Source organism: Falco cherrug, chromosome 10 (genome assembly GCF_023634085.1).
Source record: "Falco cherrug isolate bFalChe1 chromosome 10, bFalChe1.pri, whole genome shotgun sequence".
NCBI lineage: Eukaryota > Metazoa > Chordata > Aves > Falconiformes > Falconidae > Falco > Falco cherrug.
In genome coordinates, this window is record NC_073706.1 from 434,783 (window position 1) to 455,899 (window position 21,117).

Genomic DNA, 21,117 nt, shown 5'->3' on the forward strand with positions numbered 1-21,117 from the left:
CACCCACTCACATACCAGCAGCTGCCGCCTCCATGTTGGAACAATTTCCCAAGTGCCTGTGGGTGACAGGTCATTTTTCAAAGCAAATGGGGTATGGCTGAGCCAGCACACCCCTGCCACCAGCTGCTACCAAGGCCAGGACCTTCTGATGCAGGGCCCCTGCCCGCCTCCATGGCCAGGACAGTCCTTGGGATTTGCTCTGGGCAGTGTCTGTGCTGCCCGGCAGGGTGGGACTGGCCATGCTGTGCTGGCTTTCATGGTCCGGCTGCGTAGCACTGTCCCCCTGTGCCTCCTGTGGTGCCCCTGCTGTGGGGCTGGCTGCTCAGCAGCCTCCTGTCGCTGCCACACCACCACAGCTCAACATCCTGCTGCTATTTATTGCTGTGCCCCTGAAAGTTTGTGGTCAACTGTAAACCACTGTGACGGTGTGAAATGCAGGCGAAAAGCGCTGCCCGCTGGGGCCTTGTGTGGCTGTTCGGTTGGGGGCTGCCCGCCCTAAGCCCCATCCGAGCTCAGACGTGGCTGGCTTGCAAGGGGTTGCTTGCGTCTGGGAGAAGATCCGCTTGCTGCTGGAACTGGTGGTGAAGACCCACTGGGGTCCCCGAGGATGGAGGTGGGGACGACCCTTGGTGGGCCGTGACCTGTGCCAAATGTGGCTCAGCACCCCAGCCCAGCTCTGTGCTGCCCAGCACCTTCTCCAGTTAGTGCTGGTGAATAAAATGGGCCCCCCTGTCACCCCCTCCCCAGCTTGGGCAGTGGGACTGGGCAAAGGGCCATTATCTGAACACATGGGTGGGAATGGAGCATGCAGGGCTGGCAGGAGCGTTAACCATGGGCTTCTCTGGCCATGGGATGCACCGAGGAGCAGCAGCCAGCCCTGCAGATTGTTTCAGGAGTCAAGATCAAATAATAGACATTTGGCTGCAGGGGGGCAGGGGAAGGAGCCCCCGAGGTCCTCAGGCCTGCTTCTTCCTCAGTTCATGTCTGCCACCAGCTGTGCCAGCTTGGCTGGGGCTCCAGCTTGAAAACCTCCAAGGACACAGAGCCGGCTCCAAAACTCATCCCACAGCTGAGCTGCACCACCCTCCTAGATTAAAACCAGGGAAAAACCCCACCCTTGGTTCTGAGCCTCCCAGACCAAAATTTTTGGCTGTTACTCCTCACAGCAGCATCTGGCACCACCAAGAGAGTTTGACTCCACCACCTCTTGCCAAGGAGCGTATCCAGTTGTTGCGTGTGCAGCCTGCTCCAGCCTGCGCAGGGAGGGGCTGCGTGGGGCCAAGGGGTCGGGGCCTGCACAGCGAAGCTGTCTTTGTGCAAGGACCATGGTTTTCTGCATAATGTACAGCACCTGCCAGCACAGGAGGCACTGCAGCCCAGCAGCCGCCTGGCAGAAACCTCAGCTCATGGCTGTGAGAAGTGCTTTCCTGCCAGTGACCCCAGAGAAACCTTCAGCAGCTGAGCTCAGGGGGACTTGGCCGGTTCGGCCAAAGAAAAGGATGCACGCTTTTACAGCCCGAAGATTTGAGCTCTTGGGCTGGGCATGCAATTGAATGAGCTTGTCCCAAGGTTTTGACTAACTGGGAATTTGGTCCCAAGGGTGTGGGAAAGCTGGAAAGCAGCACCAGCCCCATCCACCTGCCCATCCCTTGGCTGAGCCCCCTCCCTGGGCATCCCAACTCCAGCTGGAAGAAAGAGGTCTAGAAAACACTGTTATTTTACAGGGCCCAACCCTAACCTCAGTGCTGCCTCTTGAGGAATGCTCATGCCACCCAAAGAAATGTTTTGTTCTTTATTAAACTCGTATCTCAACCTATACTTACCTTTGGGGTTTTGTGTTTTTACTAGGAAAAGCACTTGCTTATGTGAAAACAAGTTTACTTTTCCCAGTTATCCTTGGGGTAATAAAATATATGACAGACCTCTCTATAAATCTTGTCTGGCTTATCTCTGTGAACCACCATGGCAACAAAACTCTCTTCTTCATTGCCTCCCTTCCAAACTGCTAAAATCTTATCTATTTCGCTCCTTGTCCACAGGCAGCCTGTAGCTCTGAGCTCTCCTGCTTCACACCATCATGAACAGAACTCGGTAAGCTTGCAGCAACCCCTGCTGTGGTATTATTTTCTCTTAACTCATTTCATATTGTCATTTTAATATTGTTTGCCTGCCTTTTGGTCTGTTGCTGTATTTTCATAAGGGAACTCAGGGAAGACTTGTTTCTCATGAGTAGTTAACTGCCATTAGAGCACAGTGCTGCATGTACATCAGCTCTTCTCTAGCGTATGTTGCATCCAGCACTTGTTTTTAACAGCAATGAACTTCATGTAGCACTTGGCAGCCAAGTGTCCTTGATAGCATCCTGTCTTCCTTAGACTGAAATGTACATTTTTGTTCACTTAATCATTTTGTTGCTTCATCACTTGCTCATTAATACAACTTGACAATTTTTCCCATTTCTCACCTTACACACAGTTTGTGATTTGTGAAAACATTTTGTCTTGCTTCCTGCCAATGACCTCCCCAAAGGTCTTCAGAAAGTTGAAGCATGAGGCTGACCAGGACTATCTGTGACCATGAGTTTAACCCCTCTCCAGCCCCAGCTAGCTTTCTGTGAAAGTGACGATGACGGACATCTGAAACTTGAGAGCAAAAGCTGGATCTGAGGAGCAGAAGATTAAGAAACAGTTGTGTTAAATGACCGGCTGCTGCACATCGTTCCACCAGCATGTGGTGCAGGGAGCAGATGTGCCAACCTGCCCCCTGCCTTTTCGTCACAACTGCCTTGTCACAGACTTTCCAGGTTAATTTTGTGTTACACCCACGAAACATGCCAGTGCAGAGCACCATCTGCCAGGGAAGGCAGCTCCCAGTGCTCTCCTTTCTTTGGAGGCAAGTGGCGATGTGCCCCCCTCCCAAGTCTCCACCCTGTCAAAGCTGAAGGTTTTTTTGCATTGCAGCTCTCCAGCAGCTTTAGACAGCCTCTTCCAGTGGATGCCTGACCACACTGCTCCCACAGGGCTGTCTCTTACAAGAGGTGGCCAGTGCTACCCCTTCCCCAGGAAAGAGTTTGCCTCCAACACTACGAGACACCAGAACTGACAAAACCAGTAGGGGCATCTGGTTGTGCCAAAAGAAACAACATGAGTACGCAGGGTAACAATGAAACTCAGTTATAGCTTTATTTAATAACTGGTACAAAGTCCCCCTCAGGTAGAGCCTCCCAGTCCCATTCCCTACCTGAAATGGAGCAGAACATGAGTGTGATCCTCAGAGGAGCTGGCTCCCAGTGAGTCAGGACTGCTCAACAGTTACAAAAGGATGTTTTGCTCATCTATTGAGGCCTGTAGTAGCCTGACCACTCTTCCCTTTTCTCCCATTAACAGCTAGACCCTGGCACGCAGCAGGCATTTGCCTCCTGCCCTTTATGATCTGGCCAGATGTAAAAAGGCAGCAGAACTGTGAATTCCACGAAGACAGTAAATATTACCTGCGCAGACTCATTCGCTGCTCACACTTCTGACCTGACTTGCATGGACAAACATGTGCCTGCTGGCTGTCATTAACATTTACCAGTATTTCCTGAGCCTCAGTTAATACCCTCTGCAGATACCCTGCCTGGGGCTGGCAGCAGTGGGAAGCAAAGCTGGCAGTGCAGATTTCTGGATATCCACCTGGTAAGAGGCACTGCTGCCTGTTTCACAACGTACTTGAGGTTAAAAGATGCACCTGTGCTACGGCAGAAGAGTGACTAGGTTTTAACTGCAGCTGGCCCTTCTGCAAGAGAGGCCAAAGGTCAGCAGAGGTGGTTTGGAAGCCAGGGCTGCTGCAGTTTAATGCCTTGTACTCGGTAATAGTGCATCTCAGTTTAGTAAGTTTACCTGTTAATTGCTTTGCCCTTTCAGGAGGCTCAGGTAAGAAATCACTCTGCTCCTTCTTAACATACATACAGAGATGAGGCCAAGACAGTATTTCTGACCATTTGTTTTCCCCATGGCTGCCTGGCATGCCAAGAGTCCTGGGAGCACAAAGACCTTCTGATGAGTTCTGCGCTCCAGGCACAGCTCTGTCAAAGAGCATCACCTGCTCCAGCACCTGGAGTTTCAAATCATCACGGTCTTGCTTTCCCATGTCCCACAGATGCCATTCCAGCTGCACCACAAGGGTCCTTTAGCAGAAGCACAACTAGAAAGCAATTCTAAACCTCACAAAGCCACAGAAATTATATTTAAATGAAGAGGGGAGACAATGGCTGTCATCTGGATCGATATACAGCACAGACAGGAGATGGTATCAGCATGTACAGTAACGTGACTTACTAAGACTGCGGAATGTTAACGAGTTTTAAAGAGGCTCTGATGCCAGGAACATACAGAAAGGACAGTAATGCCAAGTACAGACTACTAAGGAGGTGGCAGCTCAGATGGGCATGCACAAGTTAGAACAGTTAATGCCATGTTGGGTGAAATGCTAGATTCTGAGTGGGTTCAGTGGGGGTGAGCGGAGTTGTCTGAATCCAGAAGAGGGGCTCCTGGCCTAACAGGATACTTCCATGGTTTGAGGTGCATCCTGGAGATCAATTCCTTCTGGGGTTCCAGCACTTCCTTCACCATGGTTGCTAGTATGAGACCGGCTGCGGACACTCTCACCAGAGCCCACACTAGAGGAGGAGTGAGTACGGGAGCGCATCAGCCTGGTCATACTAGCTGCTGGCACTGCAAGAAAGAACAGGCACAGGACTTAGAAAATGAGGAAGTTCCTAGGGCAAGTATCACAGTCACTCGGGTATGTGTCACTGGGTAAGCACAAAAAAAGAGCTATACCCTCAGGAAGAAAACTGACTCTTCACTGCCAAAATCAAGTCTTTGCACATCTAAAGCAGCATGTTTAAGGCCCAATTTCAAAAGGTCCAAGGTGAGCAAATTCCAGAAGGGTAACTGATCATTTGCAAGTGCAGTCACAGTAGGTGTCTGCGCAAACCAAGGCAGCTGTTGTACAGATGACCTTTTGAAGTCAGTCTCGTCACTCTAGAAAACCACAGAGCTGAAGTCATGCAACAATCAACAAAATACAAATGAAAGGTGAAAAACCATAGTGTACAATTGATCAGCCTAGCCCACAGCAGGCCAGCAGGACATGCTGAGACAAAGCAATGCACCCAAAGAATCATTCAACCCAATACACAGACGAGCCAAGGCAGATGCACAGTTGAAGGTACCTGACTCAGTGCTTAGGTGGCTGAGTTGCACATAAGGGACTGGAAACAACATGAGACAAGGAAAGGGATGAATACAGGGAAGAGCCAATTAGTTGCAGTGTGTGACTAGCAGCTGCACTGCTCCTGGGATCCCCAGCTACGTTCCCTTCCACTCCCAGCTTACACATGGTGCTGAAAGTTCCCAATATTTGTGAAAAAAAGCTGCTAGTGAGCATCTCGGGGAAACCAGGGTGACTCAAAACGTTATCAGGGCCAGATCTCTTCAACGCCTTTAGCTGGAAACCTGGTGACCCTACCCCTGCACTGTATACACCACAACTGCTGAACAGAGATGTCATTTTCCTATGGCAGGGAAAATGGGGTATACTCTGTAACTCCAGATATGCAACAGAAATTCATGTCTTTCCTTGAGTTGACAGCATCAGATTTCTGCTACAAGCCTCTTCAAGACATCACCTTCCACCTGCAGTGTCAGTACAGGCACGTCCAACAGTTTTAGCCAACGTGCAGATGGCACAAGAACAGCTGTTGAGGAACTGGCTTGTGCATTTCTAGAAATGGCGAACTGCTGATTTGCTTCTCTTGCTCTCCCTGAAAGAGCAGGTCTTGCTGGCCAAGATCAGCAAGGCCAACACAGTCTTGCTCACCACAGTTGGGAAACCCATTCTGGGATTAGCCACTAATTCTGGAAGCAGAAAATTACCCGCTGTCCTTCCCCAGTGCTGTGCATCCTACTTGCAAGAGATGTGACCCTCAAAGCGCTGCTGAAGTCCTTGCTGTGATGACAGCACTTGCTGACTTAACCAACACTGGGAACGTAAGAGACGTTAATGTTTAAATGCTCTCAGGCTGTGAGGCTGAGGGAACCTTCTCACCCTCCTCTGCAGGACCAGGCCCTTCTGGCCAGCCTTGGAGAACCCCATTGTCCTACTACATTCATGTCAACTACACACAGCTCTAAGGAAAAGCTTCTTTTTTAAGGAAAAATCCTCACACCCATGAGGTGGCAAAGAACTTCTGGCTGTGTGGAGACCACTAGGAGTGTCACAGCTGCCATGGTGGCCATGCTTAGTGGTTAACCAGCCACATGAGCAAACTCCTCCCATAATTCCAGCTTTTGAAGGTTCATCATCCACAGAAGGGAACTCCTAGCCCTGGCAGGCAAGACAGAACTGTGCCAAGGTGCCTGCAATACAGAGGTGTTTAGCGCACTGAGAAGCCCTTCTGAAGTCCCCCAGTCTCTGGAGTACAGAGGGCAGGGGAGCTGAACAGCTGTCAGTCTGACACACTCAGGAGTCAATGTCTTCTGCCTCCAAGCACAAGGAGGAAGCCATAGGGCAAGGCATGCACTCTGGGCTCCCCAGGTGTCTCAGAGGTCACCCAGCTGTTGTACCAGGTGTCTCAGAAGACACCCACCTCTGTACTGCCATTAGAGGGTTTCATTCCGAGATATTGCTTAACCCTTGCGAGAGTGTGAAAGAGACAGGTATTGTCTGAGGGGAAAGGAAAGAACTCTCATGTACCGATCACAGCCTGGGAGGCTTGTACTGCTAACTCCTTCCCCTCCAGAGAAGGTATGCACAGAAGCTTTCAGATCATTTACTGTTCTTGGGAACACACTCTTCTGGACTGGCACAAAGACAGACTTAAAAGGTTTGACCAACGCCAACAACCAAAAGGGGTCACCACTCCAGCTGCAGTGCAGATTAAACACGTTATGGAACAACGCTGGTTTGCTAAGGCTTGTTAGCACACTAGATTTTCCAGCACGATGGGTATCTTGGCAACCACATTAACTCATGGGTGGGACACGGATGCCAATGGGCTCAGATGGACCGGAAAAGCTGAGTCCCCTTCACAACAACCCTGCTCCAAACCAGAAAACTCTGTTTGCCACTTACTGTAGCCCATTCCCTGCACAAAGTACTTGAAGGCTTCAGTCAGCTTGCCAGGCTGTGGAAACAGAAAGTGTGCCTTTAGTGTGAGCAGAGCTGTACAACCCAAATGCCATGGGAAAGCCAAGAGGCATTTCTCACCTGAACCACCTGGGGCAGGCCTCCACAGTCAGCCATCTGCAACAGGAAAAAAAAGGGAGCTTGAACTGTCCTTCCCACCCCAGGAGGACAACCCCAGAACCATGCCAGCACTGCCAGCCCCACCACGGCTGATGGCACCAGGCTGCACCGCTACATGAGGCACACTCCTATCATCTTGTCTCTAAAGCCAAAGGAAGGCCTGGTTGATCTGTCTTCTGGGAACCTGTTGCTGAAGGAACCCAGCACCTTGAAGGCCACACTACCAGTTGATCTCAGGCCATACTCTAGAAGCCCAGGAGTAACCCTCCACTATCACGGCTCCTCCTGCCACTGATCCCAAACCTCTCACTTTGCACTCCTATACAGCAGCTGTCTGGTACACTGGTGGAGCCATCGGTGAGGATGGGAAGGACTGGTATAAAGCCAGAAAAGGTAATGTTGCTGGCAGAGAGCAGGGTGGAGCCCAGGCACCTCTGCTAACTCACAGCAGGTCCTCCCTGTCAGTTGAAGGTAACACAGAAGTGGCCATAAAGCAGGGATTCAGGGACCGCCTGACAAACTCTTCTCTTCCAAGTCTGGCTCCACACAGGAGAGAACACAGCCCTGAATGCCCGCAAACTTCTTAAAGCTAAATGTATGGAAGGTAAAAACCTAAGTGCAGCTAGCCTCAGCAAAAATCATGCCTCTGTGCAGGCTGGAATGATCCTGGAGCAGCACTCACCTTCAGAAGGGTAGTTTTGGTTGGGTCAAGACGTGAATTGCATTCAACCTAAAATAAAAGGAGGAAAGAGGGACATGATATCACACAGAAAACTTGAAGAGATACATGTGAAATGCAGAACAGCTGCACCAGAGGCAGTGGCTGTCTTCAGCAGTGGGAGCTTCTCTGGGACCAAGAACTGACCAAGAAAGCAGAAAGCATGTAGGAAGAGAACAATGAATAAAAGATGCAGGGAGGAAGGGCAGGTGTTCCTATCCAAAGGGACCTTGTGGTGAACAGAATGTCACTGTTCTGAGATGCAGCTGTAACTTCAAGGGAAATCATCCCCTGGTTTTGGGGATGCACAATGAACCCCTTGCAGCATCTTCTGGGCTCTAACAGCAAGACTGGGAGGGAAGGAGACTTCTGTGCAGTGCAGCACAGAGGGAGATCACTCAGTCCCCTGGCCAGCCGAGGAGGCCATGGCCACCTCTTCTCTGTAAGGCTGCTGCAAAAAGGAAACAGGTTGGGGTCCTACAGGAAATGTAATCCCAGCAGGAGAGATTATCACAAGCTGGGAACCTGTGCAGCCAGATAGGCAAGCCAAGATCCAGAAGACCCTACCCTGTTCCCCACTGTGGCTGGGAAGCAGTAAGAATCCTCAGGGATAGCATCCTAGCAAAGTCAAAACTTGCAGAATGTCTCGGACTTCCAGACTAAATAGACTGATGGAAAGGGATGAGGCCATGACCAGAAAAAGCCCTGCAGCAGTTCTCCATGCGCAGCTCCTAGGCCCAAGCTACTGCTTTACAAGACTCCTACACTCTTCCATGGTTTCTTAAGACAACCGCTTTTGTTGACAAATCCCTGGTCTCCCCACAATCATTTGCTGAAGGGAAGAAGCAACATCCACCTCAACCACACTGCACTGTGCCATGCCCCATTTATAACTGTGCTGGGAGGGAAGTGGTTTATAGGCATCTGCAGAGAACAACAGGAAGGAGATGCTTCTGAGTACTGCTTTCCTATGATGCAGTGCTTTTGCAGGGCTCTGTGTGACTCTCCACCACAGGAACTGGAGTCACACTGCTTTTTTTTTAAACCCCAGGTAGCCTCAGTACAACAGCAAGAGAACAGTCAGTCATGACTTGAACTAACTCTAGGCAGCAGCTTGGCACAGCTTGGGGAAAGACGCAAGTTCCTGAAAGGGGTCCTCTGCATCACTGTTGAGCAAGGTGCTTGGGCACAAGAACTCTTATTCGGATCCTGCCATCCTCATCTTAGAGCTGCCCTGCAGGGCCATTAAGTCTCCCAAGCCTTGGCTCTCCCACTAGTGCCTGATAGGTCTCAATAGCTGGGGGACTGGAAAAGAGCTTGTGACAAAAAGCCACTTTCTGTGACTGGGCAAGGTGAAAGCACTGTGGGGTGAGGCAGGTTTGCTAAGTGATTTGTGGGGCTAATGTCATGAGAGGAAAGAGTTCACGTATACATACCACTGCTTCCACAGCAGGTGAGTTGTCACCAACAACTAGCAAGGCAGGGCACCTGATCAAAAACCAGAAAAGAGATGTTACAGTGCATCTAAGGGATTTCTGAGAAGGTTGAGCTCTGTGAACCAAACAGCCCCGTGAAAGGTTAACAACCCTCAGCAAAATCCCTGCCACCACACCATGGCATTTTGTTGTACCAAAACATCCTCCAGGGCTTGCACACGCATCCATACTGTCCCCTGAATTCACACTCGCTTCACTTAATATGTGTACTGTTGCACACATATTAAGAAATAAGCCTAGGGCTGGGAGATAAACCATCCCAGGCTGCAAAAGGCAGCATGCTCTCTGAAATGAACATCTGTTAGGAATAACCACATCCAAGAAAGTTTAATGCCTCTGAGGCTGCCTAGTGCTCAGCACTGTATTTTGGTTTGGATTTTAGAAAGAAACACAAAAGATGTTGGGGCATATATTGAAAAATGACACAGTATCAGAGCCTCTGTTGGCAAATCTGTGCCTTCATATCCATTTTTATATGTATTGTAATGCTAGAAGAACAATTAACATTCAATGTGTAAAACATGCACAGGAGATCACTGACCAATTGGCTGTGAATTTACACTACTCATTTGCAGATCAAGATAAGAAAGGGTTGACTCAAGGCTCCACTTTTTTGTGTTGACTAGATGAAAAAAATTATAGACTAGAGAGGCTGTGAGCCACAGACCTCAGAGCCAGTGGAGTACCACCTCTAAAGAGACAGAAGATCTATAATACAAGCCTACTGGCACAGAGACCCACACTTACACAAGAACTATTTTAAGGGTCTACAGATCCCTGTGAGTCACTTGAATGGACAGATAGTGCTCTGTGGGTTACAGCTGTCTGCATGACAGAGCAGCATGACTGGCTTTGCCTGGAGACCAAGCAGGGAAATCCACCTCTTTTAGGTTAGTCAAGACCTAGAGGGTTTGGCTGTGGATGCCTGAAACATTCCTGGGACTGGCAGAAGCAGAAGTGCATACAGTTTCCAAGGAGTAAAGAGCAAAGCGCAAAGCCTGGGCAGCAGTCTCTGAGCCCTGGCTCAGAAGTGCAACTTGCAACCTTCTTGTGCTTTATATGATTATATAAATTATATATTATATGATGGAGATAATTGAACTTTTTTGCTTTCTTGCTTGGAATCTGAAAATTTACTTATACTTTCTCTGTGCTACTTATCACTAGTTCTCCAGCGTCTGTCCTTTCTCAGCTGTACCCTGCACAGACTATCCCCTCCCAGATGAAAGAGTCATTGCCAAGGTGGGAAAACAGCACTGCATTCAGAATCCACTTCCATCTCTGGGAGATTTGTGCAGGTAATATTTTTCAGCAAGGTGGCGGAAGGCAGTGGCAACAACAAAAACCTGCCTCCCTCACTTTTCCATGCAAAACAACCAAACTAACAGCTCAGCAAGTACAGTGAGTGCTGGATAGATACACTTATTCCTCTGACCCTGTCTTCTGGAGAATCTCAGTGTGTTCTTAATGAAAGGCTTTCCAGACACCTCTCTGCCCCATTCTCGCTGACAGCACTGCACCACAGCCTGAGACTGACTTGGACAGTTTTCCTGATGCTTAGGCTTGTGGAGTTCTTGCTGAGTAGCAGCAACAGCTTTTCTGCTGAAAGGACTGCACAGTAAAGTAACTGAGACAGGCTGATGAAAAGCAACTTACTTGAGTGTTTTTGCAGTATTTTCATTGATGCCAAGAGCTGGTCTCTCAATTTCCAGGTCTCTACGACTGAAAGACAAAACAGAACAATTCTCCATCAAATCAGCAGAAGAAACAGGTTATCACTTCCTGTGTCATGCCACGAGCAGGAGCCCCAGCAGTCACCACGAGAAAACAGGATCCATGCTCTCATGGCAAGCTTGCTGTGTACCTAGAGATGACCTACTGAGATGTGACAGGGTCATCCAGGCATGAAGGCTGAGCTTGGCACAGGACACAGGCTTAGGACAGAGGTTCATGTGACATAATATCCAACAGAATAATACATATGGCAGCAAATCTACTGAGCAGGGAAGCTACAGGAGCAATCTAGCAGGCAAAAAGGTATCCTGTACCTGTTGTATGAGGTGAGGAACAGCTGAAGGTTATCTTGGTTAATGTCCTGCGCAATATGAAGCCTGTATGTTTGGATCAAATCTAGATTTGCCTGCAGTTCCTCCTGTACAACAGCAGAAAAATTGAAAGACAGGGAACATCATCTTTTTCACAAGTAAAGACATGATACTCATAAAAATACTGAAGCATTAAACTGCCTCCATACACGTTCATTCCCCTGTGAACAGTAACACAGATGGCACTGACTCCAGACAACAGTAGTACCTGGGCTACACAAACTGTTTATGTGACATGACTGTTACGTGCCATTCTTTGGTAATGTGACTACACTTCCACAAATGGCATTGCACATGCTGCTGCAGGAGTACAAAGTATCTTGGGATACCTCTTGAGTTAGCTCCTGAGCCTCAGTTAATGCTTACAAAGATACAAATCCCTCTGTTTTAGGAAGGTCTTCTGCTTATGTTTAATGTTAAAGCAGCAAAGCTTTATAGGTAAGCCCCAAGACTGGGACCAAAGGAAAATTTAATCCCAACACCCAGTTCTACAAAGAAACTGCTTCCAATCAGAGCTAGAGAGAGACAGAAAAGGGAATGCAAGGAAACACTACCTATAATGAAGCAGCCTGAAAGTGGGGAGAGAACAGCTTCAATGGGCCTAAGCAGGAAGAACCTACATGACTCCTTCCAGTGCTGATGTGTGATGTTGCAGGAGGGCTTTGGGTCAGGGACTGATCTGCTGCAAGTCATATATAGTGTCCATGAGGCACAGACCCTTTCAGTTGCCCAGTAAGCCTGCTGGTTGGGAGCCAGCAAATCCCAACAGAAGGCACTGCTGTATCCAAAGTTTTTAGGAGGGGCTGGTTTGCCTCTGCTGAAACTGAAGGGGAAGGCGAAGAACAGAATGCAGCAGTTCAACATCTGGACATCAATAACTCACTGTCAACTCCCAGCTGAGCTGTGCTCTACCTACAGCCCAAATGCTTCCATGCTGGCTACAAAGAACTGGCTGCCACTGGTTTCTGCAGACAGTTGCCTGGGCACCAAAAAGACAGGAATTCTAGCACTAGTGTGTGGGAAAAAGTTATAGCTCCATGTATGGTTGCACTGGCAACATTAACACCTGCTGGGTGTTACATGGTACTTACATGGCCAAAATGATGCGCCAAGACAATATCCACTATGTTGGTTGTCCAGCCTGAAAACTGAAGAGTGACCATGAATGAGAAGGAGGGAGAGTAACTGAAAAATGCAGTTTCATTACAAATTTCAAAGCACCTTCTCAGGGTAAAGAAAATAACAAAGAAACTATTCAAGCAATACAAGAAGCAAATGCCTGAAGCTTGAGATGCCATACAAGGCTCCAAAGAAGCCTATGCACACACAAGAAAGAGTTCTCCAGAAACCCGGAACCCTGGATAACTGCAAGTGGCCAGAATACCAATTTATTCAAATTAAAAGATCCATCCAACCTCAGCCAAATGAAGCCTGCAAGCATGAGTACTAAATCAGAGGAAAGCCCAGCACTCAACAGCCACTCATTTCCAAGCACTTTACCAGGCTTGCTCATTCACATACGATCACACCCACCACTGCCCCTATGATGGAGGCCATACTACACCCAGACTAAAAGTGCAGCAGGGACAGAAGTGAGATTGTACAGTTTTTGTCAGAAACCTACAAATTCCTGTACCCCATCCTTTTTCTTTTTACTCTACCCACTGTTCGTTAAGTGCTGCGGAGAGATGTGCAGGGGAAGGAGAATCTCACCTTGGATGCTGCCCAGTCAATCCAGCCCTTTGCACATGGATCAACATTAATGAGAACAAGTCCCTCCACTAGGTCTGGGTGGCTGAGCTGTGGGGAGAGAGCACAGGCATACTCAGAAGGATGATTCAGCCCACGTGCTGGTCAACAGCGTGCAGCAGCTGGAAGGCTTCTTGCAAAAGGGAAAGAGAGTGAAATGAAGACTAAGTGGGAAGCTCCTGTGCCAGGCAGCCAGTGGCCTTTTCAGAGCTTTGCTTAAAGCTTGCTCCCAGCCACACCTTACTTGATTCAGTTATTGGCACTGAGGGACTGACTACTCACACAGCACCTGCAGCCTGCACAGACCTCAGCAGTGCCTTCTGGTGACCTATGCATCTGGCGCAGCTGCAGAACCAGATCAGGATCCTGTGTATTACAGGGCTGTAAGCAGTGCTCTCCAAGCTGGCACCTCTGGGAAGGACCTGGGCAAACTCCTGTGCCTGGAACACACCTCCTTCCACTCCTCAAAGAAGAGGCAGTCTCCCAGCGGAGATGTGGCAAAATGTCAGGATTTGACAAATGGCACAGGAGTTGGTGCTCAGGCCCTGTAAGCATGGCAGCCTGAGCAGAAAGGCCTGAGCTGCAGGGGCACTTGGCTCAATGCAGCGCACCCCTGCTACGCCCCCCAGCCCACAGGCACCCCTTCCCCTGCTCCAGCCCGGCATCCCCAGCACCCTGCAGTTTACCTTAGGCTCTGTGTGTGTGGAGCATGGGTACAAAATACTTTGAGAACCACTTGCAAACACAAACCTAGCCATCTAACACAACCAGAGAACCTTGAGCTCTAGGCTTGCTCCAAGGCTGAAATTTTACATTTGATCTGCTCCATTGTACAGATCAGCACTGGTTAAGTAGAAGGAAACAACTCTGCCCTCAGCAGGAAACTGTCTGCAATCCAGGTAGCATGGCAAGGGCTTTCTGGCACTTCACTGAGCTGAGGACAAAGGCTTACTTGCATGACCTTCTCTTTAGCAAGACTGAAAACTACACAAGGTACAAAAGGCAAGAACAGAGCAAACACCAGTGCCTCACTCTGCCCCAGGCTCAACCCTGACTTGAGGAAATGGGAAGGAGAGAACTTTTTGCAGGAAGGGCAGCTGCACGGTGAAGTGGCTCTAAGGAGCAATAATGCCCTAAATCATTGGCAGCTCTCTGTGCTCAACAACTTCAAGTGAACTTTACTGAGAATGTGAGATTTCTGTTATTTTTTTTTAACACTACCTCTGAAAGATTCAGGCAAATTCCTGGGCTGCTGAACTATGTCCACCGATTTCACACGCTTATAAACACTCCACTAGAGAGAAATGAACAAGTAAGTAACAAGGTAAAACTAGCATTCTCTCGTCAAAGGGTGGCATGCAAAATCTTCCTTCCAACAAAAAAGGACATTCTTATCAGCACTGGTTTACAGCACATCACCAAATCAATTGTTTGGTGTCACAAACACTGGAAGCACCATACAGTAACACAGCCAGTCTTTGTGAAAACACGAGGCTGGATATTCCTAGCAGCGAGGATGGGCTCTGCTGACTCAAAGATATCACATTACAATCCTTCCATGTCTGGCACAGCTTCAGAGTAACCTTGGCCGCTCCAGTTCAACCATTTGGATGTGAAGTAGCTCTCACATGCCTCCCTGCAGGCCTACTGTATTTACTGACTGCTACTTTGCCCATGCCACGCAAATGGTCTGTTTGATCAGTGGAAGACCACAGCTCATATAAATCACAAGGAAATGAAGAGATACTTACTGCACACCTGCTGAGGACATAAGCACCAGCTCCCAGTCCAATCCCAATGAAGCTTTTCAGGCTGAAATACAGGCATTTCACAATCAGCAAGGCTAACTTAAGCTCACAGCCAAAGCATCCCTAGAGGCAAAGCATTTCCCCTTTCTGCATCCAGCTGTTCACTTATGGTTCATTTTCAAAATGATCCAGCAATGATGCAGCAGCCATAAATTGACTCATGTGGCAGACTGTTCACATCATAAGAACCAGACAGGGTTACTCAGGTTAGGAGATGCTCAGGCCTCTTGGGATAATTTAGTGAGCATATCAGATGTTGCAAGCAGAGATAGAAGTAGGTGCTGGAATGGCTACACCCAGCTGGCTCACCCCATCACCTTTCAGAGACTTACTTCAGGTGTGTCAGAACAGCAGGCAGCATTTCAGCCAGTTCATCCATACTGGGATACTGGTACCTGAAAAGGGAGACTGAAATCAAAGCACCTCCAAATACAGCTCAACAGATGTTACCTTCCAGTTCTATCCCATCCCTCAGAGTGAGACTAGCACAGAGCTGTGTATTTTTGGGCAGTCAAACATCTGTGGGAGGACAGACTGATGGAGCAAGGAACACCAGCTAGACTGCAGCATACTGGGCTCACACTCAAGTCAGAAAGATGGTACCAGCTCTCACCACTAGTGAAGGGCTTTACCCATGCCTCACTAATAGGAAAGTCCCCTGAATGCCCACTGGGAAGCCTCCTCATCTTCCCATTTCCTCTGCTCCTGAAAGCTGCCTCCCACTACACTCAGCCTGGCAATCCCAGTTGGCTTAAACTGGGTTCTATCTCAGTCCAGACTGCAGTTCAGACCACAAATGGAAAAAGGGTCTCTGCAGAGCTCTTACCCAGATGGGAATGGGGGGGCTCCTTCCTGCTGGCCTGGTGCATCGACATGGCACACAGCAAAATGCTGAGTGATCTCTTGCATGTCTTCAAAGTTAAAGAATGCATTAAAACAGGATTTGTCTACAACAAGAACAACAACAAAAAATGAGACACTTCCTGAAGCTTTATTGAGATCCACCCTCCAAAAACCATGGCACACACCTGCATGAGTCCAATGCCCCTGCTGAGTCTGTGAGGCAGTGGAGGCACGGTGATGCACGCTGCTGTGCCCCTGCTAACTGCAATGCAGCACCCAGTCCTAGCAAAGTAACTGCTGCGACTGGAGGACAGGCAGACAAATGACAGCTGGCATGCATGTCCAGGAAAATGGGGCCTTGCAGCACTTGGGTACTCACAGCACATACTGAGGAGCACCTGTATGAACATAACAGTACATGTTGGGTGGGAAGATGTGTGAAGAGCAACTGAGCCCGCTAGAAACATTAAACTACTACTGCAGCCTTGTAGGAGGGACTTGCTCACCTTCCCAGCAACCATGGAATAGATGACTTGTGGGAACTCTATTGCACAGTGCAACAAGTCAGCTAGAACACTATAGTGTAGTGGGTGGACCTACTTCCACCTCGCCACCTTGGCTCTACCTTTCAGAGGCTGTTGGAATGGACAGAGGAACGCCACATGCTCTCTCCTGCAGACCTTTATCGTTTTACCCTGGAATGACCTGTTTCATCTCAGCTCCAGGCCAGTCCTGCTGGTCCCCACACTCAAAAGCAAATATCATGAACCACTGCTTTTTCAGGGTCCTGGGAACACAAGGGCTTACGGTTGAGGCCAATGTCATGGTATGTGAGGATGACAGGTCTGTTCCCCTTGGGTGTGCCCCGCATGGTGACATGGACCACTCCAAAAGCTGTCTCAATGTCATGTTCCTGCAGAGAGAGAAGAAGGAGCCTCAGTGTTATGTGTGCTGCCTGTGCTACAGGGATCCCTAACTGAGGGCCCACAGCAAGGGCCTCATCCACACTTCAACATTCCTCTCGTACCCACAACTGGTGGCTCAGTACAGCTCTTGCAATCTGCAACTCTGTCAAATCTCTCCAACCACTGCCAAAAGCAGGTTGCTTTTGTACAGATGTGTGATGGGTTTGGGGCTGTGTCTTTCTGTGACCAAAATCTCATTTCAATGGCCTTTAGTGATGTTACTGCACCATAGCAAAAGCCAGGTATCACATTTCCATCTGTCTCTAGTAGTTCATGGCATCACAAATGCAGCTCCACTCCCACAGCCAAGCTCTCACTCCCCAGCTGGTATCCATCTCCCTCCAACCCACCAGCCTGCAAGTCTCTTTTCACCGTGGCCCCAACCCACACCCCTGGGAAGTTCCTGTCCGCGGGCAAGCTGATGTGAGGGGACACAGCAACATCTGAGAGGCAGCCCCAACCCCTGAGGACCATGTACCAGAGCATTTTGGAAACAGTATTGACAACATAGGGCAGGCAGATGGCTGGGATGGCAAAGAGACTCAGGCTCTGCAAATCCAGTCACTCACTGGCTGCCTGGGAGGTTGTACCCATCCACAGGGGAGCGGGTGGCAGCTTTTGCTTTCAACAGCATTATAAATGAAAGATACAGATCCACATGTACCTGTTCTCCCAGGCTGCCTGTCTACTGCAGCCCTACCTTGGCCACTGGCCAAGAGCCCATCAGATCTTGACCATACTGCTGCATTAATGTCCACTGACCTGTCACCTCAGGGAGGGCTAAGCACTGTGCCTTAACTGAACACATTTTTCCCTGCTACCAGCTTTGGTAATGTGACAGTAAGACACCCTTAGGCTCCTCTAGCAGCTGGCACAGATACAGAAAGTTATGCAGGGTATCAGTGGAGCAGTTTCATGACCTGTTTCATGATTATTTGCCAGCAAAACTATGTGCCTTTTCCCAAGCAAAATATTGAGGGCTTTTTGCACTGTACCTTGCATAAGAGGACTATGAGGCCTCTGAATACCTCTCCAGTACTTGTCCAGTGCAGAAACAGAAGCCACAACCTCACAATGACAAACACAGAAGTGCCCACAAACTTGTCTGAGTTTAAAACAGCTGCAAATGCATTTAGACAAACACTGATCTGGAGTAACTACAGACTTTGGAAAAGCTGTGGAGATGGCAGTATGGCTGGGCACACTATGTCATCTGTAAGTACTTTCTCTTGTCTATAGAAATCAAAGGAGGGATATCTCTGACTTTCCTAAGCAGATTTTGTTTTTTAATATCAAGGAAATAACTGGTGCTTTTTATAGTGTAATAGCCTCATGGCTCAGCCTGAAGACAGGACAGTACACCCTCAAAAATATTTCTTACTAGTTTAAGCAAATTATGTGATTTTTTTTCTTAAATAGTAATCTCCAATAACCTGAAAGCGATAAGGCCAAATACAGGACAGGTGAGAGTACCTGGCTTGCAGCACATCAGAAATTCACCTTGCCCCTCCTTTCCAGGCACTCCCTAAGGCTGGCTGTGGGTCAGGCAGATTTAGTTCTTGCAGTGAAAGATTGTCATCCCCCAGACTGTACTTCTCTGGGGCTCCAAAGCCTCTCCCCTTCACCCAGAAGCATGGCCACAGCCAAATCAGCAGAGGCAGCTTGAAGCCTTCTCCAGCTTGGCTTTGAAGGATAAAAAGACACCTCTGACTGCCCTCATCCTCAGAAAGGGGTGGGGTTTTACCTGCATGCAGCTGTTGCATTGTGCACATGGAGAAGCTAGAGTACCTACAAAGCAGCAGTCACCTTCCTGCACTAGAGGCAGGCAAAAGAATATGGCAGGTGAGGTTATCTAGCCTGATTCTCACCTGGCTCCTTTTTCCTTAGGAGGGGGCTGCGGGCCAAAGCATCCTGTGCAAGCAGGAAATGACTAGTCCATATGTGCAAAGGGAGTCTGGGTCCACACAGCAGGACTGCCTGCCCTTGCAGCAAGGGTGCACAAAGAAGCCCAGGGCACTGCCTCAGTCTCCTGAGCTCTGGAAAACTACTAGGTTCAGCCCCTTGCCTGTCTTCTTGGCTCCCTGGGCTGCTGGGCAAAGTCCTGTTTTGTACTCCAGTGGGACATGTTGTGCAACCATAGCAGGGGCCCTGATTTCAGTGTTCTCCAAGTCAGCAGGTGTTAACAAGTCCTTTAAAAGAAGTGGCAGCTTTTGGATGAGGTCAAGGGTGGTGACTGGCAGTGCACGGGGCTGAAACTGGAAAGCACAGCAAACTCATGGAAGTGGAAGAGCCCAGTGAATGCTAAAGCAGCTGAAGCTTGCAACCCCCAACTGCACTTCCCTATGCATCTGAGCTAGGTGGCTGACTGCCATTAAAAGCAGGTCTCTGCCCGCTCTGGTAGTTGTCAGTTTCTTCCATAAGCAGCTTTAACTCACTGACCTGGCAGGAAACAATCCAGCTGCCTTTTATTTATTTTAATCTTACTTTCTTAGATTGCTGCTAGGTCAGTGAGGTAGGAAACTCCCACAGAGGTCTAGCAAATGCTGGTCTGGCAAATGCTTAGAGCCGGAGGGCACTGCATGGGGTGGTAAAAGAAATAGCCCTGCCCTGAGCATAAGGCCAGCTAAACTGACTCACTTCTCATGAAACTGCACCTCCAGAGGACTAGGGAGGGTTTTATAAGCAGCAGCAAAAGGTTGACTATCAAACAGAAGCAAAAAACTCAAACTGAGCCAACAGTGAGAAAATCACAGAAATCAACACAAGAGTTGATGATACTAAAAAGTCAGCAACACAGTGCCTCTTCTGGAAATACATTCAAACTTACTGCTAAGGTCACACATGCTTCCACTAGGTAGAATACCGGACAAGGTACTAGAAACAGAAACACCCATCTCTCTTCAAAGCTTTTGTTCAAGCACCTCAATGTGCTTCATATTGCAACACCCTGCACTTTTGTTTCCTGAAGTTGAACTTGGATCTTGACTCAGTAGTAGGGAAGGGAAAAGAGTTTCCTTGAGCTAAAAATCAATCCTTGCTCTCTCACTTACTTTGACTCTGCAGATTGCGTAAACTGCAGTTTGGGGAAATGAGATAGTTTGTTGAGAAAAGGTTTTTCATGTCACCACTGGGCACCGGCCCAATCTGAAGGGTACTCACCTTGCTACTCCTTCAATCACATTAGTGATTCAAATACAGGGAATACCCCCTGAAGACGGAAGCAACTTGAGAAAACCCATTTTTAACAAATCTCAGTAAGCAGCACTTGGAAAAATTGAAGATGCTAAATCTGCAAACTTCTTACTCTACCCTGTACAGTGACAAAGCCTTAGGCTTTTCTTTTTTCTCTTGCTAGTTCCCAGACAGCAGCTTGCCTCCTCTGCTTCCTCTGGTTAAAGCCTTTTACTTTTTTAAGGCTTTTTCCAAACTACAAAGCAAGTAGCGCATGTTTGAGATAAGGGTTTCTACATTGACTTTTTTAGCTACACATTGCAACATCATACTGACCTCCTTTTCAAGATCACCTACAGAAATAAGACTTGAGTTTTACCGCTAGCTTCCCTACAGGTAATTCTATGTCCATTTTCCCAGTGAACTTTATTTTCTCTGAAACTTTGCCCTGTAGCTTTAAGGCTTTTATTTTGACCTATGATTGCAAAGGACAAAAACATTTTCAGACATCACACAATTACAGCACACATCACTTCAATGTCACCTGCTTTTCTCCAAAACAGCTCTCTCCCACATATCAAAGCCAAAGGACAGCAAATGCATACAGCACGTAAGTATCATGCTTAAGACAGCAATGACAGTCTCTACACTTGTAACATACATCTGCTACCTTGAGCTGGCCAAAAACCCATTATTATTTCATGACATCATTACTGGTTTATTACTCTTCCAAAACGCAGAGCAGAATAACCCAGTTACAACAGGTACCAGAGTACTCAGTGAGAGAACGGCAGCTTCGCAGGCTTCACCCTCTGTCCTTGCCAAACATGCTTTCTTCATGTCCTTCTTGTAGATACACCTTCCCTGCCAGCCACCCAACAAGATGACACACTGCCTCCATAACCACTGCCCACCTGCAATTCTGCATATTCTCTCCTAATATTTGCCCATTGCTCACGTAGAAGTGTA

General features: G+C 48.4%; 1 protein-coding gene across 6 annotated transcripts in view; it reads right to left on the reverse strand.

The window, feature by feature from the left end:
- Window positions 1-3,157: 3,157 nt before the first annotated feature.
- NDRG3 (NDRG family member 3) overlaps window positions 3,158-21,117 on the reverse strand; it is a 60,820-nt gene continuing 42,860 nt past the window's right edge. For 3 of the 6 annotated variants that reach the window (XM_055722422.1, XM_055722420.1, XM_027799297.2), the window contains 14 exons: window positions 16,820-16,925; window positions 15,996-16,116; window positions 15,502-15,564; window positions 15,113-15,173; window positions 13,326-13,412; window positions 12,704-12,760; window positions 11,556-11,659; window positions 11,164-11,229; window positions 9,448-9,499; window positions 7,976-8,023; window positions 7,255-7,290; window positions 7,120-7,171; window positions 5,219-5,257; window positions 3,158-4,715 (listed from right to left, as the gene is read on the reverse strand). In XM_055722422.1, coding sequence (XP_055578397.1) covers window positions 4,537-4,715; window positions 5,219-5,257; window positions 7,120-7,171; window positions 7,255-7,290; window positions 7,976-8,023; window positions 9,448-9,499; window positions 11,164-11,229; window positions 11,556-11,659; window positions 12,704-12,760; window positions 13,326-13,412; window positions 15,113-15,173; window positions 15,502-15,564; window positions 15,996-16,116; window positions 16,820-16,925 — 1,071 coding nt within the window. In that variant the 3' untranslated portion in view covers window positions 3,158-4,536. Of the gene's footprint in view, window positions 4,716-5,218; window positions 5,258-7,119; window positions 7,172-7,254; window positions 7,291-7,975; window positions 8,024-9,447; window positions 9,500-11,163; window positions 11,230-11,555; window positions 11,660-12,703; window positions 12,761-13,325; window positions 13,413-15,112; window positions 15,174-15,501; window positions 15,565-15,995; window positions 16,117-16,197; window positions 16,411-16,819; window positions 16,926-21,117 lie in introns of those variants that run through there. The other 3 variants (XM_055722424.1, XM_055722423.1, XM_027799299.2) reach the window with 2 other exon arrangements.